Here is a 22,492-nt window from a genome sequence, read left to right as displayed (position 1 = left end):
ACACAGAACAAACTGGAACACAGAGTACATCCCAAACCAGGCAAGAGTAGCACGACACTACAAAACAGAATCCAGAATCCAAAAGAGAAACTGCACAATGGTCCGACAACAGACAAAGACGTCCCAGAGGCTAAATACACAGGGTAACAAGGTTAAACAAGGGACAGGTGACACAAGGAATCAGGAACAGGTGAAACACATCAGGGCGGGGCAGACAATCATACAGGCGGGAAAACACAAGACAGGAAGTGAAACAAGACAAGACTAGGGAGGAAACAGAATACTACAAAATAAAAGAGGAAACACAACAACAGACACTCACAAATGTGACAGTAATGGTGGCTTGTAATTCCCTGTCGGATGGGCTACTTAGTGGCATGACACTTAAATAAAAAAACAAAAAAACAATCAATCAATCAATCAATCAAACAAAAACAAGAAGCGGTCGTGGCAGAAGGCCGCCCACCAAGAGCCAAGTTCTGTCCGAGGTTTCTGCGCATTAAAAGGAAGTTTTTCCTCGCTGCTGTTGCACCAAATGCATGCTCTTGGGGGGAATTGTTGGGTTTCTGTAAATTACAGAGTGTGATCTAGACCTACTCTATCTGGAAAGTGTCCTGAGATAACGTCTGTTAACGATTTGACATTATACATGAAATTGAAATGAGTCTGAACAATAGACGTTTGCAATGATATAAACCGGAGAAAAAGCAGCAAATCCTCTGAGACGCTTGATCCACTACTTGGCATTGTTCTAAGATGATTTATCACTTTGAGCTTGTCATTGTAGGAAAAGTACAGGTGTTACTAATAATTTTACAGATGTCTCCATTCTGTTCAGGTATCTGTGACAGGGAGCCAACATGCACAATGCCAGGACCCTGAAACGGAAGCAGCTAAAAGAATTATAAGCCATCATTAATTGTATTATTTACACCAATGCTTTTCCTTCTATGACATTTCAAAATGTTGTGAAAAATTCATATTGATTATTGACTAATTGATTTCAGCTCTAAAGTCAACAGCTATACGGCAAGTGTTCATACAAAGAAATCTGATTTCTATCTGTGTGTCTGTTTCAAGTTCAAAGGAACTGTGCTGTAAGAAGTCAACTGCAGGCACTTTCCAGTTTATTGACTGGTTCACTCTCTGTGTCCGAAGCATCCCATCCATCTGTATCCTCCCTTAATTGCCTTGCAACCGGGAACTTGACAAGGATTCCACTGTCTGCTGTTACTGGAAAAGGAGATAAATAAACCTGACCGACTGCCCCATTGATTACTTGTCGCATCTCTCTGTTGACAGCACTTGTGCAAGGAGAACATCAGTTGAAATTGATGGAGATGAGTTTGTATCTGGTGATGTGTGTGTGTGTGTGTGTGTGTGTGTGTGTGTGTGTGTGTTTGTCTCTCTGTGTGTGTGGATAAGACCCTCTCATCAAGCAGTCCTCACAGATAAATATGTCCATGGCCAACACCAGCCTTATCAATACTACTTCCACAAATTGTCTCAGGGGCGCATCGTAATCTGTCTCCCATGCTGGATACTGAGTTCAGAAGCGGTTGTTAAAATGCACTTTAACTTCAGTACAAGCCTGGCCAGCTCATCAATCAGTCACATGTTACCTTCTGCTTTTGGGTTTATTCACTTGATCCATATTAAGTCTGTAAATGATGAAACCCACAATCAGTTACACCTTATTTTCCCTATACTGTAGCCTTTATACAGTCGTGATAAAGGGATCTATATCTGTTATGTAGGCTATTTCTTTTTAATAGGACTGCAAGGATTGACATTTGAATGCCGCATGACGACACACTCTTCACTTCTATGCCTGAACAGAACACTACGTGATAGTATCCACTAGGGGGCGGTATAGTATAAAGAATTTTCGACCAGAAGGGTCGTCTTTTAACATCGGGCTCAGCCTCATGCAATAACAAGCGCTGATACAGAACCATATCGTAGTTTGTGGTCTTTGTACTTGATGTTTAGGGACCTTTTTGTGATTTTTATTATTTTGAAACATCGAATGAAATGGTTGTGTGACTTTAGTTTTGGTGAATTGTAGTTAATTTGCGTCGTTGTATTCAAACGCCCACAAAAAAAAAAAAAAAAAAAAAAGAATCTTATATCTCTTCGAATAGAAGCATAGCCAGTGTTTTGGAAAAATACATATTATCTCTATTTTCATCGTGATATACAACGAACATATTTCGGCTTAACAAATGCATTATTATTTTTGATAGAATAATTGATACATTAAAAATAAGTGGTCGCAATATATGTAGTGTAGAAATGTAAGCCCCCATACATTATTAATCTAGAATAGATATTGGATCACACGACGTAAGATTCTACCAAAACATTTACAACAATTCACGATTTGATCAGGCATTTAGTCCAGACCTGATTTTTCTGTAGATTGTCTCATATACTTTTTACATGCTTAAATATGAAATTACAAGCATTGTTATACCGATGCATTTTTTTCTTCAACTCATCAGGCTGTAAAAGGCATTATTTTATCCAATTTTCATCCTCATTTTTTTGTTTTATCTGCCGCCAAAAATATAACACAAAATATATCTCATGAAAAAAAAAAAGTAAGTGTAGATGAATCGAAATGGTTGTTGGAAATACCTCTTTAAAATTTCTTGTTATATTTAACTTGGGATAATATGAACTCTTTGCCCAGTGAAGAGGGACTGTTCTCTCCGTCAGAGTATTATTTTTATTGCATTAGCTGTTCACTGGAAGCTTTCTCTGTCTTTGATTGGGTCGATAATTCTCCACACAGGGGCAGCACGCACTGGACCAAATAAATCTTTGCAGGTTTTCACTAAACAGTACTGTAACAAAAAGCCGGAATAGCAAGAATTCATTGCAATATTAGTTTGGCCAGAGAAGTGTAAAAAATAGGTGCAATAAATTGTAACAAAATGAAGCCCTGACTGAACACATGTTTGTAACATTTGTCTAAAAGTCAGTAGGCCGATGATATAAAGCAGTAATGTGCAAGACAAAATGTGGGCCCACAGTGTGGATATGTGGCTTTTATCTATTGCGTGTCTGTCTGGTTTTGCTTATTTATTGTTATTATAATAATGATAATAATTAGTATTATTTATTTTATTTTTTAATTATTTTTAGGCTATACCTTAAAAGACAGATTAGATGTTTGGTATTTTTAATAATTCAGGGCTATCCAATTCAACATCCCTAAATATCAATATTCTCTTTTTTTCCATCTTTTATTTTGTTTTCTACACACAGGTTCGGTTGGACAAAGCAGTGATAAATATCCCTGTTGATCACTTGATTGATTACCTTGCTCAAAGGTCACGCGGGCGCTGGTAATTTCCTTTCGCCGGAGGCTCCCTTTTCACTTTTAGTCTGCCTCGACAGCCCCTAATACAGATCATGTTATTTTTTTAACCCCTTAACGGCTGAGTAAGCTACTACTGTAATAGGACTATACAGTAAAATGCAAAACTGTTTGTTTGGATGGAGATTTCCTCGCTTTAAACAATATTGAATTAGACAAGTTTGGTACATGGTAGGCTACTTATGTGCATTTAAAGCAAAGGGAACGAAGTGAGGGGATCTTTTAGTGTACGGGCCTATACTTGCAACCGTGGGGGTCTCGAACCCAATTAATTTCTAATAATTACAATCCAGGGGGCTGTGGGAATCTCTGCGGCGCTCCGCCCTGCCACCGGGTTCAGCGTATCATAATAAAATATGTATTGAGAAAGTGCTTCAGAAAGGAGAGGAGACGAGGGAAGAGTAGAGTGAGTTATTGCGGTGAATGAAAACTGTTTCCATTTAGGCTAATTGAGCGCGCCGCCTGAAGCGCTCTCTCTCTCTCTCTCTCTCTCTCTCTCTCTCTCTCTCTGTTTTTGTGCGAACTCGCGGCGTGCCACCTTCTCACACGGTGTGTAGGCGCAACCGACTTAATAGCATCATTTATGTTATTACAGGAGAGGTAGAGCGAGGTACAACCACAATAAACTATCAGCATTAACCTCAAAGCCAAAGGCTCTTAAAATAAGGAACATATATTCAGAAATGTCCCACTTTTGTTTACTTTAGTCTATAGTTTTAGACAAAAAAACGACATATAAAAAAAAAAAAAAAAATCATAATAAGAAAATGCCTTTGTGAATAATTCGGACGAAACACTTTTGTGTGCCAAGTTGTGCATCATCTCTATTAGCGTGGTCGCAGCATATCTGTTGATATTACCATATGCAAGGCATTCTTTGGTTTTGATTTCTCCCCCCCCCCCCCCCCATGACACGGCATGATGTCAGGACTCTAATCAGTTTCAACACAGTTTAGAATCGATAGCTCGAGCTCACAACCCATTAAAGTGGTCGTACGAGGTCAGCATGATTTCATGCAGATCTAATTAATTGCCAATTACTTTAATTATACGCTGTCTTGGGGACAAATAGGCTTTATGATATCAATGCGCGGTCTGATGTGTGGATACAATGTTTCTGTAGTTGTAGCAATACAATACAAAGAATGGTAACAAAGCATGATTTGCCGTTTTTGTATCTGGCTGGGATACTCTATGTTGCTGATATATGACTCAGTATCTAACTATGCTTCTATAAAATGTTTATGTGATAACAGCAGACATGCAGTGATTTTATTGACTTTTAGTGCCTGGATGGCATGCATTTATGAGTGTGGCCTTTTTCTTTAAATCCAGAGCGAAAAGAAGTTGATCCAAACATTATTCCACCCACTGAGATGAAAGTTCGGACTAAAGTCTTTTTTACTTTTCTTTCTTGGTAGGGCCAATCCTTCCAAGTTAAATCAAGTGAAAACATCCTTTTCGAGCCTTCGGCAATTAGGCTTCCAAGTGATGAAATTTACGCACTGACTGCAACAGAGAAGTCTCAAACAGGCATTAATACTAAGCACTTAACATATTAATAATTGTCAGCGCAGAGAGAGAGAGAGAGAGAGAGAGAGAGAGAGAGAGAGAGAGAGAGAGAGAGAGAGAGAGAGAGAGAGAGAGAGACCTGTGCACTCTCATATTAGAGCTGTCAGTCGGGTGCCCGAGAGGGGCGGTGGCGGGGTGGGGGTTACATTCATTTCCAGTGCTCGGTATAATGGTCAGAACACAATTAAAATATATAAAATCATTAATGACTATATTCAGTATTGGTAATGTAAGTGAACATTGATGAATGTGACTTCGTTTAAAAAGAGAAGGTGCGCAGGAATGATTGAGAATAGGGATCGTTATAATTAATGTCTTTGGCACTCGGTAGATCCGGGGCGCTGACTGCACTGCAAAAAATACCCATCTTATGAAAACATTTCATTTAGTGCTCATTCTCAAACTTAAAAATATATATATATATATATAATAATAATAATAATAATAATAATAATAATAATAATACATTGGCATATGTTTATTGCATTGCTTTATTGTAGTTTAACTTGATTTTAACTTGTTAGCAGAGTTTGGTCCAACCTAATTGAGTTGCCCTTTGCTGCCTTATTTGAATATACATGGCTCTTGTTTCGAGATAAGTCCTGAAACAAGTCCAAACTGCACTGGACGCATCTCAATTACAAAGTTTCCTCACGCGTTAGATAAACAACACGACTGAAGCTGCAGGCTTCAGCAACGTTGGACATTTTTTGCAGTGTGCCCGGCTTTCTCGCTCCGCGTTCGTTTGAAAAACTCTTTACACGCAAAAGGAGATGTCCGCGATGCACACATCTTGACCAGATCAGGTTAATATCAAAGTGATAAATCGTCCCAAACTTTTTCTGGCACTTGCTGCCGGCGAGATCTCGGGCTGTGCGCATGTGCGAAGGTGTCCAGACTGACAATGCTGGAGAGATAGCGCGTTTGGATTGAGAAACCCAGAGAAAAAGGACAGAGAAAAAACAAAAAGGAGGAAAAAAGATCCAAGAAAAAATCCAAACAAACCCACGCCGAGAGACGGGCACCATGAGGTCCAAAGGCAGGGCACGGAAACTGGCCACGAGTAGGTGCAACATCCCTTTCTTTTTTTTCTCCTTTTGAAACATGCCATCTTATGTACCTATAGACTGTCGCTGTTATCTCTGCGTTTATCAAGAGTTTCTGTGACGATTTCATTACCACCAGGGAACCACAATCTTCACTTTCACCTGTTAGGAGCGACAAAACGATGATATTACCGCGAAGAAAGGAATGAGACGCTGTCACAACAAGAGAGTAAAGTTTAAAGTTTCGGCAGCGATGGAGGAACTTTCTGCAGGGCGTCCGCTCCAGTATTGGAATTGCTCGTTGCATGTAGTGGGCGCTGTAGTGTAATGTAGTGTATTGTAGGTTAAAGTCCCATGTCCCGTGCATCGGCAGCTGTATTGCAATTGCTGCACACTGCTGCTGTGGGCTGCTGGTCACTTCGGTTTGCGGGGAGCAACTTTGGAAAAAAAAGGCAGGTTGATGGAAAGAAATAAGGAGAAAACGAGGATTTAGACAGGCATGGTATATGTTGCAGAGAATGGGGATCTCGTTTTGTGAGTCATTCCGAGCTCGTATTAATGCGTAATGTTTGTAGATTGTTAAGCACTATGAAGAAAAAGAAGAAAAAAAAAACGGAATTCACACTTTAATGTTTTTAATTCTTTTGATCCCCGAGTGTTGCGGACTTTACACTCCATGTAATTTGATTAGAGCGTACGAGGCAGGCGTCTTATACTCTGTTAACCAAATTCATTTATTTAGGATAAAATAATAGCTTAAAATATGCAATGAGTTTGATTAAATTAAGTGTAATATCGAAACACTCTTGTCATTAAATCGATTTAATTACTTGGACCCAATCAACTATAAGAATTAATGCAAGGAGATGATTGATATGGCTATTCGTGCATTGATTTCCTACAATAAATTATCAAGAGTTATATTATTATTTTTGTTCTAAAGCTGTGTCAATCAAGCACGTGTTGTTATCGTTTTTTATTAGTGTTCTGCGTATACATTTCTGTGCTGTGTTGCCTTTCATTCGAGTTTTGACTCTACAACGCTGACTTTTAATGGTTGGGGTTCCTCTCATTGTTACACGCACAGCATTAATCTAGAATTGTATTGCAGATATTTTTTGTTGTTGAAAGAATTAGACGGGGAGGTCAAAAACCAGAAAGGCAACAATGTAATGACCCAGGCCTGCATTATTCTTCTGTTTGCAGACGTTTTTATTTAGGCTATGATTTTATAATGGCTTCAGTCAGCTCAATGACCAGACGTCCCGTTTTGCATAAAGAGTATCTGTGTTTTTGCATACGAGCACAGCTAACTAAATCAAACATTATGGCTTAGCAGCTGCAACATATACATCATTTAGACAGATAACGCCAATAAGCAGCAGGCTATGGAGAAGTTATGTGGTCATTTAAGAGCAAGTTCCTATTTAATTTGTTTACTTCACAAAAGTACAGCTGCTATCCCGATGAAATTTTAATAAGCATAGCAAATATGAATGTAGGTCTTTATAACTTTTAGTGATTCTGTCGAATGTTCAGAAAGTAGTTTGGCATACGGAAATAGATGCGCTCACACACAATGCCATCATCAACAACAGGAAAGAAAACACTTGATTTTCTTCTTAGCGACCCTCCAGCTCTCTCGTCACTGTGAAACACAGACCTTTTAAAAAAAAAAAAAAAAAAAAATAGTTTTTTATTACCAGAAACGCACACAAAGGTGAACAACTGCATCAAGGTGTCTACATACTATTAAATGCAGTCTCTTTAATAGGCTATGCGGGATAATTCCTCGTGTATATTTAACGATTATTTTTCTCGAAATGGAAGACGAAGATTTCTACCTCTTCAGTCAGAATGGGGGGAATGTTCTGGGTCCCGGGAGGTAGCGGGCCCGCTCTGGCCCCCAGCCAGGTCTGCACAGTGTCAACCGTGAATATTTAAATTCCCAGACCCCTCATAAGAGCTCTGCTGGTAAATGCGTTCAGTGTGTGCCTCCCGCCTGTCCGGAGAACTTGTGTTGAAACGGGCATGTACGGGGCCTCCTTGCAGAACAGTCGTGTGATAAAAAAGGGGGTGGATGTAATAGAGGAGGTGATGGAGAGGTGGTGAACGTAAGGGTGATTGATGGAGTTTGACTGATTAGTCCGCACGTCCAGATGTAATGCGGTGCGCCACAAAAACTCGCTTTTGCTTCCCAACAACTATAGCCAAGGCGTGCAGGCCGCACCCCGTGGTGAATTGTGGGCTATACAAGATTGGGGGGGCTTTAAAGATCCAAACTACCTTGGTGTAGGCCTAATTAAAGGTCTAGCATATTTGCGTCTCAATAAAAACATCTTGATGATAATGTGTGTTTAGAGGTCTTTGATAATTTGTTAGGAATAATTACAATGCCGATTAATCTCACATAACGGTGATGTTGTGATTTACAGACCTCTGACATGTACATTTTAATTCGATTTTTATTTTTTTTTAATTTTATTTTTGTTGAACGCAGTGTAAAAAATAGATCTAAAGGAAAGTTCCATGGAAAGGATTCGGAAGCTTAACAAGTGGCAGTGGAGCATTCAAATCCAGTGTGTCCCAAAGGCACACACTCGTGCACTTGCTAATCATTTTTCACATTCACCACAATATTTAGTCAGTCATCACTTATTGATCCGCCTGTCTCTAAAACTGTGGTTCATGTAACTTTTTAGATGCAGAATCTTTGGCGCATTGGCACCCCTGATTTGCACGCGAGAAGATGTGCGTGCGTGCGTGCGTGAGAGAGAGAGAGAGAGAGAGAGAGAGAGAGAGAGAGAGAGAGAGGGCCTCGCGCGCCTCGATGTCTCGCTGTCTGTCAGCGCCTTTCCTCTCCAGAGCTGAGAAGTGCGTCGTCCTCCTCACATTGTGCAATGGGCCATGCATCTCGCGTTTGTCTGGCGGAGCTCATTAAAACGGTTAATAGATCGGCCCATTTAAAAGGTGAGAGGGAGCGGGCCGGCGCGAGGAAAGTGAAATAGAGACCCCATTAAACAGCCTTTGTTGTCCCGGAGCGGGGCTCTTTGCCCGCGCTCCGCTTGGTGCCAAAGCTCCGTATACAAATGTCCCATATCTCCTTCAGTAATGGACTGGGTCAGGAATCACTGGGGCCCACGGCAGAGGTTACTCCTGTTTTCTTCCACTTTTGTTAATCATTGCTTTGAACTTGATTTTTTGATGCAAATATATGACCATAGCCAGTTTATCTTATCATGTTTTTTTTTTTTTAAGCCAAGTACTACTCATGAATAATTCAAAAGAAATAGTTGGTTTATATTGAAGGGAGAAAAAATACATAGGCCTATATTAAACCTTCAGCTGGTTCAATTTTTAAAACATTTTAATCATATTTTGAGGCCTTAATGTAAGATTCAATCATTTGCTGCTGACATTTTGAATTGAGCTTTCTGTCAGTGGCTTTACAAGGGCGACAGTTTTCTCATTCAAAGTCTTGGATGTGTAACAATTATGGGAACTGTCTACACAGGGGTAAACCAGTGAACAAGTAGCAGCGTGGCTTAAAGCTGCTGAATGCTTGTCAAACCAGGTGTAAAGCATATTACAGACACATATGCTCACACACGAAAATGCAGTCTTTGTCGGTATATCAGTTTGTGTGTGTGTGTTGTTTGTGTGAGTTTGGGGTGGGGGGGGCAGGTTGACTATGACCCAGGCCCTCTCATCTATCAACGCTCCCATCTGTCTGACATGTTGACCACTTTCCTCCCCCGCTCAGAAAATGGCTCTTTTGGAAGGTCTCCGATGTTAATGAGTCGTCCAGGACTCGTCTCAGGGCTGTAAACAGAGAGCTGCGGCCCTGCCCCAGGGGCTTCGCTCTCATCTCTACACTCCCTGCTCTCCTCTATCTCAGTCCATCATGTATGTGGAGAATTTCACAATGCAGTAAAGCGCACAGACGAGCATTCGTTTTTGAATGCTGGCCCTGGTGGCAGGTGAAAAAGTGTGAGTGTGTAGTTGTGCTTATGGGTGAGGCAGTAGTATTTGTATGCCGGTGGCGGTTTGTGTGTGTTGTTGTTGGGGGGTGGTATGGTGCAGCGACCCAGACAGGGCAGTGTGGGAACACCAAGGGATGGAGGGAGGGTGGGAGGAGGGTGTGCAGCAACATGTCAAGCCTGGGAACCGCTGTCTGTTTACCACAGGGGAAACCGTACCAACACAGAACAATGAGCGAGCCTTACCCCTTCTAAATAAAAAAAAAAAAAAAGCATTTCTGCTTTCTTGTCCCCCTTAAAGGTCATGGAGTTAGAGATAGGGAGTCCACACAAAAGCCTCCAGTCTGTCGGCAGTCTGGTCTGGCCCAGTACGGTGCCAAGGCTGAGGTCATTATCAACAGAGCAGTCCCAAGCTAAGCATATTTTTATAGATTGTGCTTGTGTGTATGTGTGTTTAAAAAGGGGAGGCGAGCATGTGTGTATGTTCTTATTTGGACGAGCTGAGTGCATACGTGTGAGTTTTAGTGCGTATGCACAAAACAAAGGCGCTCTGCGGAGTATACAGCACAGTCATCAAATGTGTGACACGCCGCCATTTTCTCATCACAAATTGGTCTGAGATAAATGGCATTTTGCTGAGCCGAAAAGTTCATACGGACATCAAACTGATTTGTGTCGTTCTGATGTCTGAGGAGTTATAATGTCAACAGATTGCTGATGGTGCGCTTCGCCCGGGCTATTAATGAGGCGGTGTGAAGTTAGCACTCCTAGGCGTGCTTTGAGAAGAGATGTCTGTTAGCTAATTAAAGAAACTCAATCATTTTATACGCCAATCAATTACCTGAAGCAGGTGGTAGAAACAGGGCCCGACAGTCTGGCCTCATGTCTCACATCAGCTAACTGCTCGAAGTCACTTTACTACATTGTTGAGTGCTTTTATGAGGAGAAAGACAAAACAAGAGGCTTGATATGACTTAATCTAGCTGCCAATCATTGCTGCACTTTACTCCAGACTGCAGACATGGTGTTATGTTTGTGTGTCAGTTTACAGGCTGCAGTATGATCATTTTACTTTTTTTTATTTATATATCTTACCCAGTTACCCCAAACAGGAGTAAGTGGGTACACAAAATGTATTTTGTGTGCCTATTCGTCAATTTCATCCCAATTGCCCATATTTTAATGACCCTTTAACTCATTTTAAATATGACCAACGTTTGAACGTTTGAATTAATAGTACAGTATGTTTGAATTAATAGTACAAATCTTTGGCAGGTATGCTGAAGTGTTTGGCTGTGCACATTCATTTTTAATCACTGTCATTGAGGGTTGACAGAGAGAACCGTAGTTATTTATTTTTATTTTTTTACTTTTACACACTGGAGAGAGCACATAGCTATAAACAGGAATTACCCAACAATCGCTTTGTGAATGTGGCGATAACACTGTGTTCCAGCACTGCTCGGGGATCTCCCTGGGTGGAGCAGGCTGGCCCGAGGGATGGAAGGAGTGAGGGAGGGAGGGGCGGAGACGAGGAAAGTAGTTTCTGATTAACAGGGGTGAAACGGGGCATCGGGTCATGCCCACCTGTCGCTGAAAAAGGGAGGACAGGACGGAGCAGTCAGGTGTGTATGTTTATGTGTTTGTGTGCTATGAATGTGTGATTCCTGTACACCTTTCATCCCTGCCACAACAAGGCCCCCATTCTCCACCCTGAAGCTCATTAAGCAGTGACCTCTCACCCCCGCTGGATGGGAGAGATGAGGGTCGGCGATGTGATCAAAGCTGGGGCCTTCCTGATGAAGTTTTCGCTGCACTACATTCCCCTGATTGGATCTGATAGCAGCTGTCTTGCCTGTGTTTCAGTGCTGAAACAGTGATGGTTACAGTGAGAGACAGAGAGAAAAAGTCAGGACACACTGTGAATTTTATTATTAAAGGCGAGGTAGTTAGGGGCAGTCAGGTGGATCATCTTAAAGATTGTAATATATATATATATATATATATATATATATATATATATATATATATATATATATATATATACTGTAAACTACCACACAAACATGCTACATATATATTTTTGGGTGGTAGTTATCAAGGCACTCCTGTTTTTACATACAGGACTCCCAAAATAAAATGCTAGGTGAACCAAATTTTCTCATTGTATTTTCTCTCATAGTTCTGGATCTCTTGGTGCCCCGCGCCCGGTTTTTTGGGATGTGGATCGTCTTCCCACTATTAGTGAGGCATGCACCCCCAATGTTCACCTCACCGTTCCACTTGCGATCACTTGTCGGAGAAAAGGAAACACCTCGTCCCTGTCCTCAGAGTGCTGTCTTGATGACTTCCCCTCAACGAATGTGTGTGTGTGTGTGTGTGTGTGTGTGTGTGTGTGTGTGTGTGTGTGTGTGTGTGTGTCCGTATAAGCCGTGCACCTTCCATGCGTGCACAAGTGGTGTTGGTCAGCCAGGGTCTCAGCAGAGGAAAGAATGCGGCCGTGGAAAGGAATGCAGGGCTGATTAGCGCTTCTTACCTGTAAGTGAACTGGACGTGCCGGCGTGTGATGAGACCGAGGAAACGAGGGAACAATAGGACAGTAGAGATTCCTTTCCACGCCGCATTCCAGCGATCCTGCAGCCGGGGCCCCCCGCTCGGAGCTTTGATGAACCCTTCTCGCGGCTTCCTGGGATTGTCGCTCCTCTGCAAACACAAAAACATAAAGCGGGCGGTCGGTGAGCGGGGCCAGGGAAGAGAGAGCACGGCCCTCCTCAGGATGTCCTGTTTTGATTAGCGTTAGCATCCTAAATGCAACATAGAAATATTATTCTAACACGGAGAAGAGCTTAGTGGTGACACATCCACTTCTTTCCACTCTGCGACCTCCAGGGTCAGATGCACCACAATGAGCCAGGAATCAAAGAGGTGCTCCACAACCAGTGATCCGACTGAGGAAATCATGTGAGGGAAAACAAGGCGATAAAACCGTAGGGAGAGGCTTCAGGGCCTGTCAACAGGTGGCAGTTTGTCAGGCCAGTGCTTTTAGAATGTTCTAAGAAATACCTGACCGTTTCTGGAATTATGTCAATATTTCAAAATTTGAACTATTGACTGACAGGATGTGGCAGAGGCAGTTTTCAGAAATGATTTCCTATGCTAGAATAAGCACATATTCCTCCTCAATTTAGAAGAGGGTGTCTGTTTTTCCAATAGTTTTAAGAGACGAACACATCAAAGTGGGTGAACAACACTGTTATATCTGTGCAAATAAGTTTGGAATCAAAGTCATGTTTGTATTGCCTCATGAAGCCCTTTGTCACACCTTCCTGTCCAAGGCTTAATACAGTAACTGCTAACAGCTAACAGCTTCTACTATTAACTTAAGCTGTCATACAGTCTTTAATGAGACGTTAGAGAACTAAGGTTTAAAACACTTAAATAGAAGAGTCAAACAACTAAAATAGTGTATATTCTCATAAAATTGAGCTTGATTTGAGTTGGCTGAAATTCTTAACTGACAATATTTTCCCCTTAAGTATGTACCTTAGTTGTGTATCTTGAGCACCAGCTCTACACACAGTGTCCTCTTTCAGCAGCCCACACTACATCTCTTCTGTCTCCTGTGGAATCAGAGAGCAGTGAAGCATTGCAGCATGGTTTGTTGTTTTGCTGGTTCTTGAGGGCTTTAGTTTGACAGGAGGGCACCACTTTGTTCACCTCAGTGTCCAGAAGGGACCCCTAGGGGCCTTTGGGCCTGGACGTCTCTGTCAGGGCTGTGGCAGGACTGGGCCAATGGGGGGCCCCGCTGCTCACTGGGTCAGTGGACAAGCTAATCGATTTTATCTCCGTTTCACACACCACGCCAAACCCCTACTGGCCTGATATTCACATGTTCACTGCTCAGAGGATTATTCCCCTTCCGTCCTCTGTCTCTTTTTTTCTCCTTACGTTTCTTTCTCTTTCTCTCCCACCACATTTCTCGTGTTTCTCATTTGTCTTTCTTCTGCTGTGTTTTGTCTACATCTCGTTCACTCTTTATCTCCTTCCCCCGCTCCATCTCTCTTTCTCCCCCTTTTGAAGGGAGCATTTTAAATTTAGCCTCCATGCCCGTCTTGGCGTTGTCGCTCCCCTTGAGGGAGGCTCGTGGGCAGGCGGAGGAGCCCTTGTTTTCTCGGCCATTCCTCTGGATGAAGCGTTGGAACAAGGGAATGAAAGCTTTGGGAAAGGTCTGGAAACTACCCATTCATCAGTGTAAGGAGATACTGCGCTGACAGTTAGCAGACGGCCAGCCAAGTACAACACGGGACAGCCGCGTGGGTCTGCAGTGCTCGCCTCAACAGACAGACAGAGCGAGACCAGACCAAACACCCCACTCATCTCTGTTTGACGGAATAACATATGTTAGCATTTTAGGCATTTATTCTGATTCTTTTGCGCAGAGTGACTCAAGTGCGAACAGTAGAATAAGTGAATGATTACTGGTGCAATCATAACTAATATAGTAATAAAGAAGAGCAGGGGGCACCAAAGTATAGCACTGCAGACACATAATGATTACATGCTGCCATTTAAGCAATGGAGCAAACTGTGGTTAGTTCAGTTCTTCTCAGATTTGGAGGAATTGACTACTTTTTCTACTTTTCAAGGTCCTTGGGAATTATGTGTGTTATACTTGTACTTGTATATTAGTTATGTATATTTTTTGTAATCAGCATTCATAGTTTTAACAGTAGTTTGTGTAAGATTCTACATTTGCATCCTTATTTTTTATTGATTGACGTTTTCCGTGTCCTTTCTCCTGCCTTTTTAGCCCCTCATCATACCTTCCCATCAGCCACTGCAGCATGGCAAAATGCATGCATACCCCCAGGGGCAGTAATACATGGATGAAAGCAAAGATTTATATGCACCTATAAACACATGCACCTACACATGTTTGAATATGTATCCATCCTTACATGAGGTTTGGGCACAACACACGCACATACATACATACATACATACATACATACATACATACATACATACATACATACATACATACATACATACATACATACATGGACATCTACTGTACCTGCTGAGCTGGGATGGGACAGCGCATTGGCCGGGCAGCGCATGGTGGGACATTGCAGGTGTGAGTCTGTGTCTCTCTGCCCAGCCATTAATCGCTGCCATCTGACAGTTCAATCTACGAGGGGCCGAGCGGAGCAGCCGGCTGGTTACCAGGGCAGGTCATTACTGAGCATGGAGGCAGCCAATCGCATCAGCGATCAATGACAAAGGCTGTAGAAGGGGAGAGTGAAAAAAGTGAGGGAGAAGTAGAGCGAGGGAGGGTTGAGAAAGATAGAGGGTGAGAGAGGCAATGGAGATGTAGGGATGAAGGGAGGGGAGAGGTATGGCAGGATAAAGGTAGTTATGCTGCTGAAGGTCAGTTCTTGGCTGTGGAGTGGATGACAAACAGGCTGTCAACTGCCAAGAAATGGAGATATTCATCTGATGCTGCACAACTAAAAATATGACCCCTTGCCATGCACGCACATAAATGCACACAGACACAGTCATTTGCCATAGCAGCTTGATTGAGAATGCAGCAGGGGAATTTAGTGTGAGCCATTGTTTTATGAATTCCATATACAAGGTGTTGACAGTCTGCGCCACCCTTTTAGTGGTCAGTTCGGACTACGCTGTATTAAAAGTAATGACTGGCTGTGAATAAAAAATAAAAAAATCTGTTCATGAAAACGCCACAACTCCTCTTTGGCTCCGCCTCCGCTGCCCACCACATTACCACGGGAACAGCTGCCATGGCAAAGTCCATCCAGTGGTGTTTACCCAGCCCAGAGAAGTCAAACAGAAGGAATTCCAAACGTTTTACGACATTATCATATTTCATAAACCCCAGTGAATGTTATTTTCACTTTCTCACCCGTGCTTTCCTCAAAACGTTTTTATTTTTATGTTAATGAGGGGATTAATTGATGTTGTGGGTGACAGTATTTGGCCAGGGCTCTGATAAAACAACAGTGAGATCTCTCTTTTCTCCCCAGAGACCTACAATAGCAGAACTGGTCGTTTATCCTGCGCTATCTCTCAGCAGATCCACTGGCCCTCTCTCCCAGACACACACACACACACACACACACACACACACACACACACACACACACAGGCCATCCCAGCATGGACGCCATTGAGTGATGATGAGTCATTATAGAAAGTGTGCCCTTCGACCTCCTCAAGTCTTTATGGATCACTCTCTGGCAGAATCATATTCCCTAATGCCAAGTTCCTGTCCATCTGCTTGCCTGTCTGTCAGACAGTCAGGCCCCTTTAGTCTCTCTTTTTCTTTCTCTCCCATACTCTCTCACTCTCTCTCTCCCCTGTGTTTCACACACCAGTTCATCCAAGACATCTCTGTCTCTGTTTATTTTAATAACAAACAGAAAAAAAAAAATATCTCCCTTTCCCAATACCAAATGTTTGAATGTGATAGTTTCCATGTATTCCATAGTGAGAATAATGGACGTAAGTGTTGATTTGTTCAGGTCATTTTTAGATGAACTTGAGAAAGGCTTCAAAAATCCAAGGGTGTGGTAGTTTAGAAGATTAATTATATCTATTCATCCTAAACTACCATGTACTTCAATGTTGAGATTGGCATGCAGCATCACTGTAGATGAATTCACAGTAATCCAATACATCTCTTTGCATGTAAGTGTTTTCCCTCCATCTATTCCCTAACTTTCTTACCATCGTGGTAATTCCTCGGTACGCAGAGGAGCAGAGCAGCAAGGGAAAGCACAGGAAAGGAGTCAGTTTGGATTTCTACACATCCTCTTCTCTTTTTCTGTTACTTTGTTAATCCAATACTATGCCAAGGGTATTCTGTGTCGATCAAGCTGCTAATATGTTTTTTGTGGGCGCTAGCATTTTATCCTTTTCTTAACAAATGCAATTTGTTTGGCCTGATTTGATCAGTTGCAGCAGCATAGTTCCATTCAGGTAAACCTTCCATCCGATAGGAGTTAAAATGTTTTTGCGTCGTTGAGAGGGGAAACTCTATTACAGGTGTCCTGGACCACGGGGCCCTGCCGGCTCTGATGAAATGCTCTTTGGGTGTTAATGCAATTGTGATTTTTGCCTAGCCCGGAGACTAGTCTCCTCATGGGGTTTCAAAACTGGCTCTGAAAGGCAGAAAACAAAGTCTGGATCTAAACCGTACAATTACAATGGTGGAAACTTTGAATTGCCCTTCCTGATGTAACATAGTAATCTCCCTTGGGACACCAGAGAAAAAAAGCTGTATAATTTTAGTAATGTTTTTGTGGAATAAGCATTGTTGTATAGGTGCGCTGTGCATGCGACTTGTAAAGTGGTACTTCTCCGCAGCCAATGACATACAACATTGTATACCTTTGACATGGAATGCATAGCAAGCAGGCATAAGCATAGCCGATGAATGCAGGAAAACATGGCTCTTTGACTGAGATGGAAGGCTTTCTGTTAAGAGAGCGATCCATAGGGCCAGCAAGATTCTTTGTGTCGTTTCTTTGTGACTTTTAACAGCATAATTGTAGCCACAGTGTTGTTGTTGATGAGTGCACTGTTACAATTTGTTGTATGAATTCCCTCCCCTACTTTCAGCATTAATTAGACAATTGAAATCTTGTAAAATTTTAAACTTGGTTTATTTTGTGTTTTTTTTTTTTTTTTTTTTCAACTCACAATAAAGGCCAAACTCCCCACAGTTGTCCCCAGATTTATAAACCACTGACAATACAGCTGGCCCTGCAAAACAAGTGACCCATTTCAGCCCCTTAAGGGTTCAGAGACATAGGGTGCATGCTAGCTGTCACATCGTCCCCCGCACAGAGCCCCACAAAGATCAAATACAGGTATGATTTATGTCCGCTGTCTCAGCCTTCACATCGCATGATCTCCTACATTGGAGTTGATGGTCAAACCCAACTGCAGTAGTAATTTGTCTCCTTACATGTGTGGGAGGTGAGGGGCGAAGGGTCAGTGCAATGAAAATGACCAGACCTGACTTAATTGTTGTATCTATTTGTGGTTCGAGACAGGATGTCTGTCTGAATGTCTATCTGTCTGTTTGTCCATCTGTCTCGCTTCTGTCTTGGCGCCATGTTTTGTGTCAGTTGGTCGAGACCCTCTGGCTGCAGTCAGCCATTATGGGGGCTGATCTGATCCAGCAGGAGTACAGGGTTCACTCAAGAGATCTGTCTAGGCCAGATAGTATCATTATCACAACACACAGCCTGATGGAAGCGTTTTCTCCAGTTTCTCTGGTCCTTAATAATGTTATCCCTGATGTATCATCAAGCTCACAAAGCGCCGTTCAAAAACCTGGAATATTGGTTATTTGGAATGATCAATTCTTGCCTGTATTTTGATGTACATGCTGCAAAGTATAACAAATACACTAATGTTTCACACTTAGACACCTTTTTGCCTCCAATTTCCTCGCCAGCCTGGCACATCTGACAAGGTTAAGCCAGAAAATTGTGGCGAGAAATGCTTCCTGTGTGTGATTACATTTATCATGTATAATTAGGAAGTTCTGCTCTGTCTAAACACGATGATCTTTGACCCGGAGTGTGACAGTTGTAGGCTGGTGCTGCCAGACACCCGAAATGTGCTGTCCAGGTCGTGCTACTCCACAAAGTCTGGTTTCCGCTGCAGGATCGAGTGTCTTAGATTTGGGTTTCTTTCTAATCCTTTTGATTTGAGAAACATATCTGTAAATACATTTTTCTCAACTCAAAAGATTAGTCATTAAGGCCATAATTTCAGATAATACTAAAATTGCGTTTTATACAGATGTAGAGTGGTACTTTGCCAGATCCCATTCAAACATTCAAACCATGTCTGACATTCCTCACCGCAAAAAGTACTTCTTTTCCATGACATATGAATGGTTAATGCAACAATCTTCAATGATGTCCAAGAATCTGTACGACAGAGAAATGTTTCCACCCACCAGTATCTCTTATAGCAGGGTTACAGGAACTATAGGTGAACTGCAGGGACTTTAAGTAATCCTTTAGTGAGTCAGTAGTGAACCCATACTAACCTGTGTTCACTCTTGGATACAGAGACAGTGTCAGTAGTGTGAAACCCCGGGCCGCAATGCAACTTTTTCTTGATTTGTTGATGTGTGTTTGAAACACTGCAAGCTTCCTATCGGTGGCCCTTTTTGTTGCCTGGGCTATAGTTTTCCAATTATTTAAACCCTTCTCTAAATCTTAGCCTTTCTTTCCTCCTTTGTTTTCTTTCCTTTAAATTCCTTTCCTCTCGTCCATTGCTCTGTCATTTGTTCTTCCTTTTCCTTTGCGCTTGTACCCCTTTTGTGTTATAATTCCCACCTATTATTTCTGTCCCGAGCCCTCATTAGTCATGTCGCTGTCAAGCCGCCAGCTGCAGACACACACACACACACACACACACACACACACAACCAACCGCATATATTCTTGCACATGCACAGGTATGGAAGTCATCAAGGCGAGGTCAAAGGTCTGCCTCATTACCCAGCTCCAGTGAAAACTTTTGGTGTGTTTTATGCACTGGTATCAGAGAGCAGGAGGAGGGAAATGGGGAGAGGAAGAAGGGGAACAAGGGGTGTAGAAGAAGCAAGATAATGAAGAAGATTGATGTGAATTCAGGAGGAAATAAGAAAAGGGGGAATGAGTAAGAGAGTGAGAAGTGTAGAAGAGCAAGACAGGAAGACCTCTTCTTCATCTCTAGATCTGTGCCTGGTGGTCTACGCCACTGCAAACCGGTGAACCAGAAGAAGATGAGAAACTGTGGTTGTGTGTGTGTGTGTGTGCGTGTGTGTGTGCGTGCATGTGTGGATGTGTGTGTGTGTGTGTGTGTGTGGGGGGGGGGTTGAATTGAGCTGCTGGCGGCCTACACTACTGGTGTTTCCTGATGTTAAACACAACATCTCTTAATAAAGTCATTAGGAGCAGTCCAACAGAAGCCCATTCATTCATTCATACATCCTCTTCTGCTCACTCACACTCTCTCTCTCTCTCTCTCTCTCTCTCTAAACACACACACATACGCTGACATATGACAGAAAGCAAAGCAGGATTGTGTATGCATGTGCATGTTCAAGTTTAGCCTTGGAGGTCAGAGGTGTGTGTGTGTGTGTGTGTGTGTGTGTGTGTGTGTGTGTGTGTGTGTGTGTGTGTGTGTGTGTGTGTGTTGGGGCGTCAGCTGGGAGCAGTCAGGGGGACACTGGTGATGCAGACTGACATGGGACATAAACACTCAGTAGTATAGTGAAGGGGCCCATTGTCTCAATCGCCGCCAGGTCCCTGTGCAATGGAACGATCTGTCTCTGTATGTTTGTCTAATTGCCCAATCTGTCTTCTGATATGTCTATCTCACTGCTTGACTGTGTCTTTCTTTCTTTCCCTTCTTTTTTCTATCTATATTTACAGGTACATTTTAGGCCTGAGGCAGATCTTCCTATCCCAAATGTCTGCTGGATGATCTGCCAATTCCTGGATGGCTGTGTCTGTTTCTTGTGTGTTGCTGGTAACATGTGTTTTTCTGTATCTCCTTGTCAGGTCATGTTAGTAGTTAGGACCCACAATCCCACACCAGGTGTCTCAGCACACCTCACAAAAAGAGAAGAGAATACGTTGAAAAAAAAAAAATAATAAAAAAAAAAAAATATATATATATATATATATATATATATATATATATATATATATATATATATATATATATATAAGTTGAAAAGAACAGTAAGCATGAATAAGAAAAAGGACTCTCAAAAAGGACAAAACTTTGGATTACAAAAAGTGCCATAGTTAGTGGAAGGTGGAATTGTTAACAAGTCCAGTGATCCAGTTATTAGTTGTGGGTTTTCAGAGCTGTGGCTGAGCCCAGAAAGGAGGTAAAGGTGTACGGAGGATATGAGATCTTTGGGGTCGAGGTGCCGGGATTGTGATGAGGTGTGTGAGATTAATGCAAGTGAAGTTGTAAGAGAGGGGAGGCAAGTGAGGGTGAGGTGCTGAGGACATGGCGGATGGCTGAGGATTTGTCTTTGTTGGTTTGAGTTTCTGTACGTTTATAAGCCTGCATGAAACACAATTGCATTTAAATTTTTTAGTGATGTTCTCACCTGAATTCAGAGTACAGCTCCTTAACCCGATGCCCTGTTAACATCAACTCAAAGCCCCACTGTGTATCCATACTGGGCATTTTTTTATGCACTCCTCAGTAAGATTTCATTCAACAGTAGAAACATTTGTACAAAAGAGAAAGAAAGAGAGGGGTTTCTCAAAAAGAGAAGCCCAAAGTTAGTCGATGCCTCTTGGCTGTTTTATGTGTTCTCTGCCACTCTCCATCTCAACACGCAGCAGCTAGCACCTTCTTTCTTTCGTCACTTAAATACTGGTTCATAGATAAGGTCAAGTTTTTTATTATATATATTACTTAGATTACGATACTTTGATAAATATGCATTTAAAGCAAATGAGTCACTCATGATTTACATTTTTAGACAAATAGTTTTAAAAGTGACCCCACCACAACATTTATATAGTGCGGTTTTATGTACATTGAAAATACTTCCAAATGCTATTTCAGCAGCACATACTCTTTTACTAAGACTCTTTTTCCACTCCTTTTATTTTTTTTTCTTCACACAGTTACCAGCTAGAGTTACTGGCACTGCCATTTTTAGAAACAGAGAGGCATACAGAGGGCTGAACTGTAGCAATAATCCAATTAGAGTAATAAGTAGCCCAGTGATTGACACTTTAGTCAAACACTGAAGTTTTTTTTTTTTTTTTTTTACGGGCATGTTTCTTGAAGGACATGTTTCCGTATGTTGGCCACACGCACACACACACACACACACAAATGTTGATTTGAATGGCTTCAGTTTAGCTCTCTCTCTCTCTCTCTCTCTCTCTCTCTCTCTCTCTCTCAATAGTACGCAGTGTCTGTTTATTGTAGATGAGGTGTGGATGTTTATACTTACTACGGAGCAAAACAAACAAGCCTGAAGTGTGAGGTGATTCTAAAATAATCCACCTAGCTCTTTGGCAAATTGACACCGTGTAGTCCCTACTTGTGTTATTTGTTCATGTTGACCCTGTAAATGCTCCTACTCATTCCACTTCCTTGGCTAGGTAGAGATAAAAATAATAATAATAATAATTAATCCAGCAGTAAATGTACACACCTTCTGGATAATAGCGTAATGTTAGTTCCCTGCAGAGAATACATGTGTCTCTAAATTCTATTGTCTAATCTATTTGTAAAGCCTGCGATAAAACATTAACTTAGCTTGACATCAACATGGACATGATATGCGTGGATCTGTCTGGTGAGGCCTTGCCAGCTGACATGCATCACACTAAACTAATCAAATGAGTTATTTAATTATCCAGGTTGACACCGATTATACAAGGCTTTATGTCATCAAAGCACATTCAGGGCCAGAATGTCGCAGGGCTTAGTTA

At 41.9% G+C, this 22,492-nt stretch overlaps 1 protein-coding gene across 12 annotated transcripts in view; it reads left to right on the top strand.

The window, feature by feature from the left end:
* The first annotated feature begins 5,871 nt into the window (after positions 1-5,871).
* The window catches only part of mecom (MDS1 and EVI1 complex locus), a 132,212-nt gene continuing 115,591 nt past the window's right edge, over positions 5,872-22,492 (top strand). For all 12 annotated transcript variants that reach the window (XM_028574193.1, XM_028574189.1, XM_028574186.1 and 9 more), the window contains exon 1: positions 5,872-6,020. In XM_028574193.1, the coding sequence (XP_028429994.1) occupies positions 5,984-6,020 (37 nt within the window). In that variant the 5' untranslated portion in view covers positions 5,872-5,983. The remainder of the gene's footprint in view (positions 6,021-22,492) is intronic.

This window comes from Perca flavescens, chromosome 3, assembly GCF_004354835.1.
Source record: "Perca flavescens isolate YP-PL-M2 chromosome 3, PFLA_1.0, whole genome shotgun sequence".
NCBI lineage: Eukaryota > Metazoa > Chordata > Actinopteri > Perciformes > Percidae > Perca > Perca flavescens.
The sequence above is the reverse complement of the archived record's forward strand: the minus strand, read 5'-3'. Positions and strand labels throughout refer to the sequence as shown.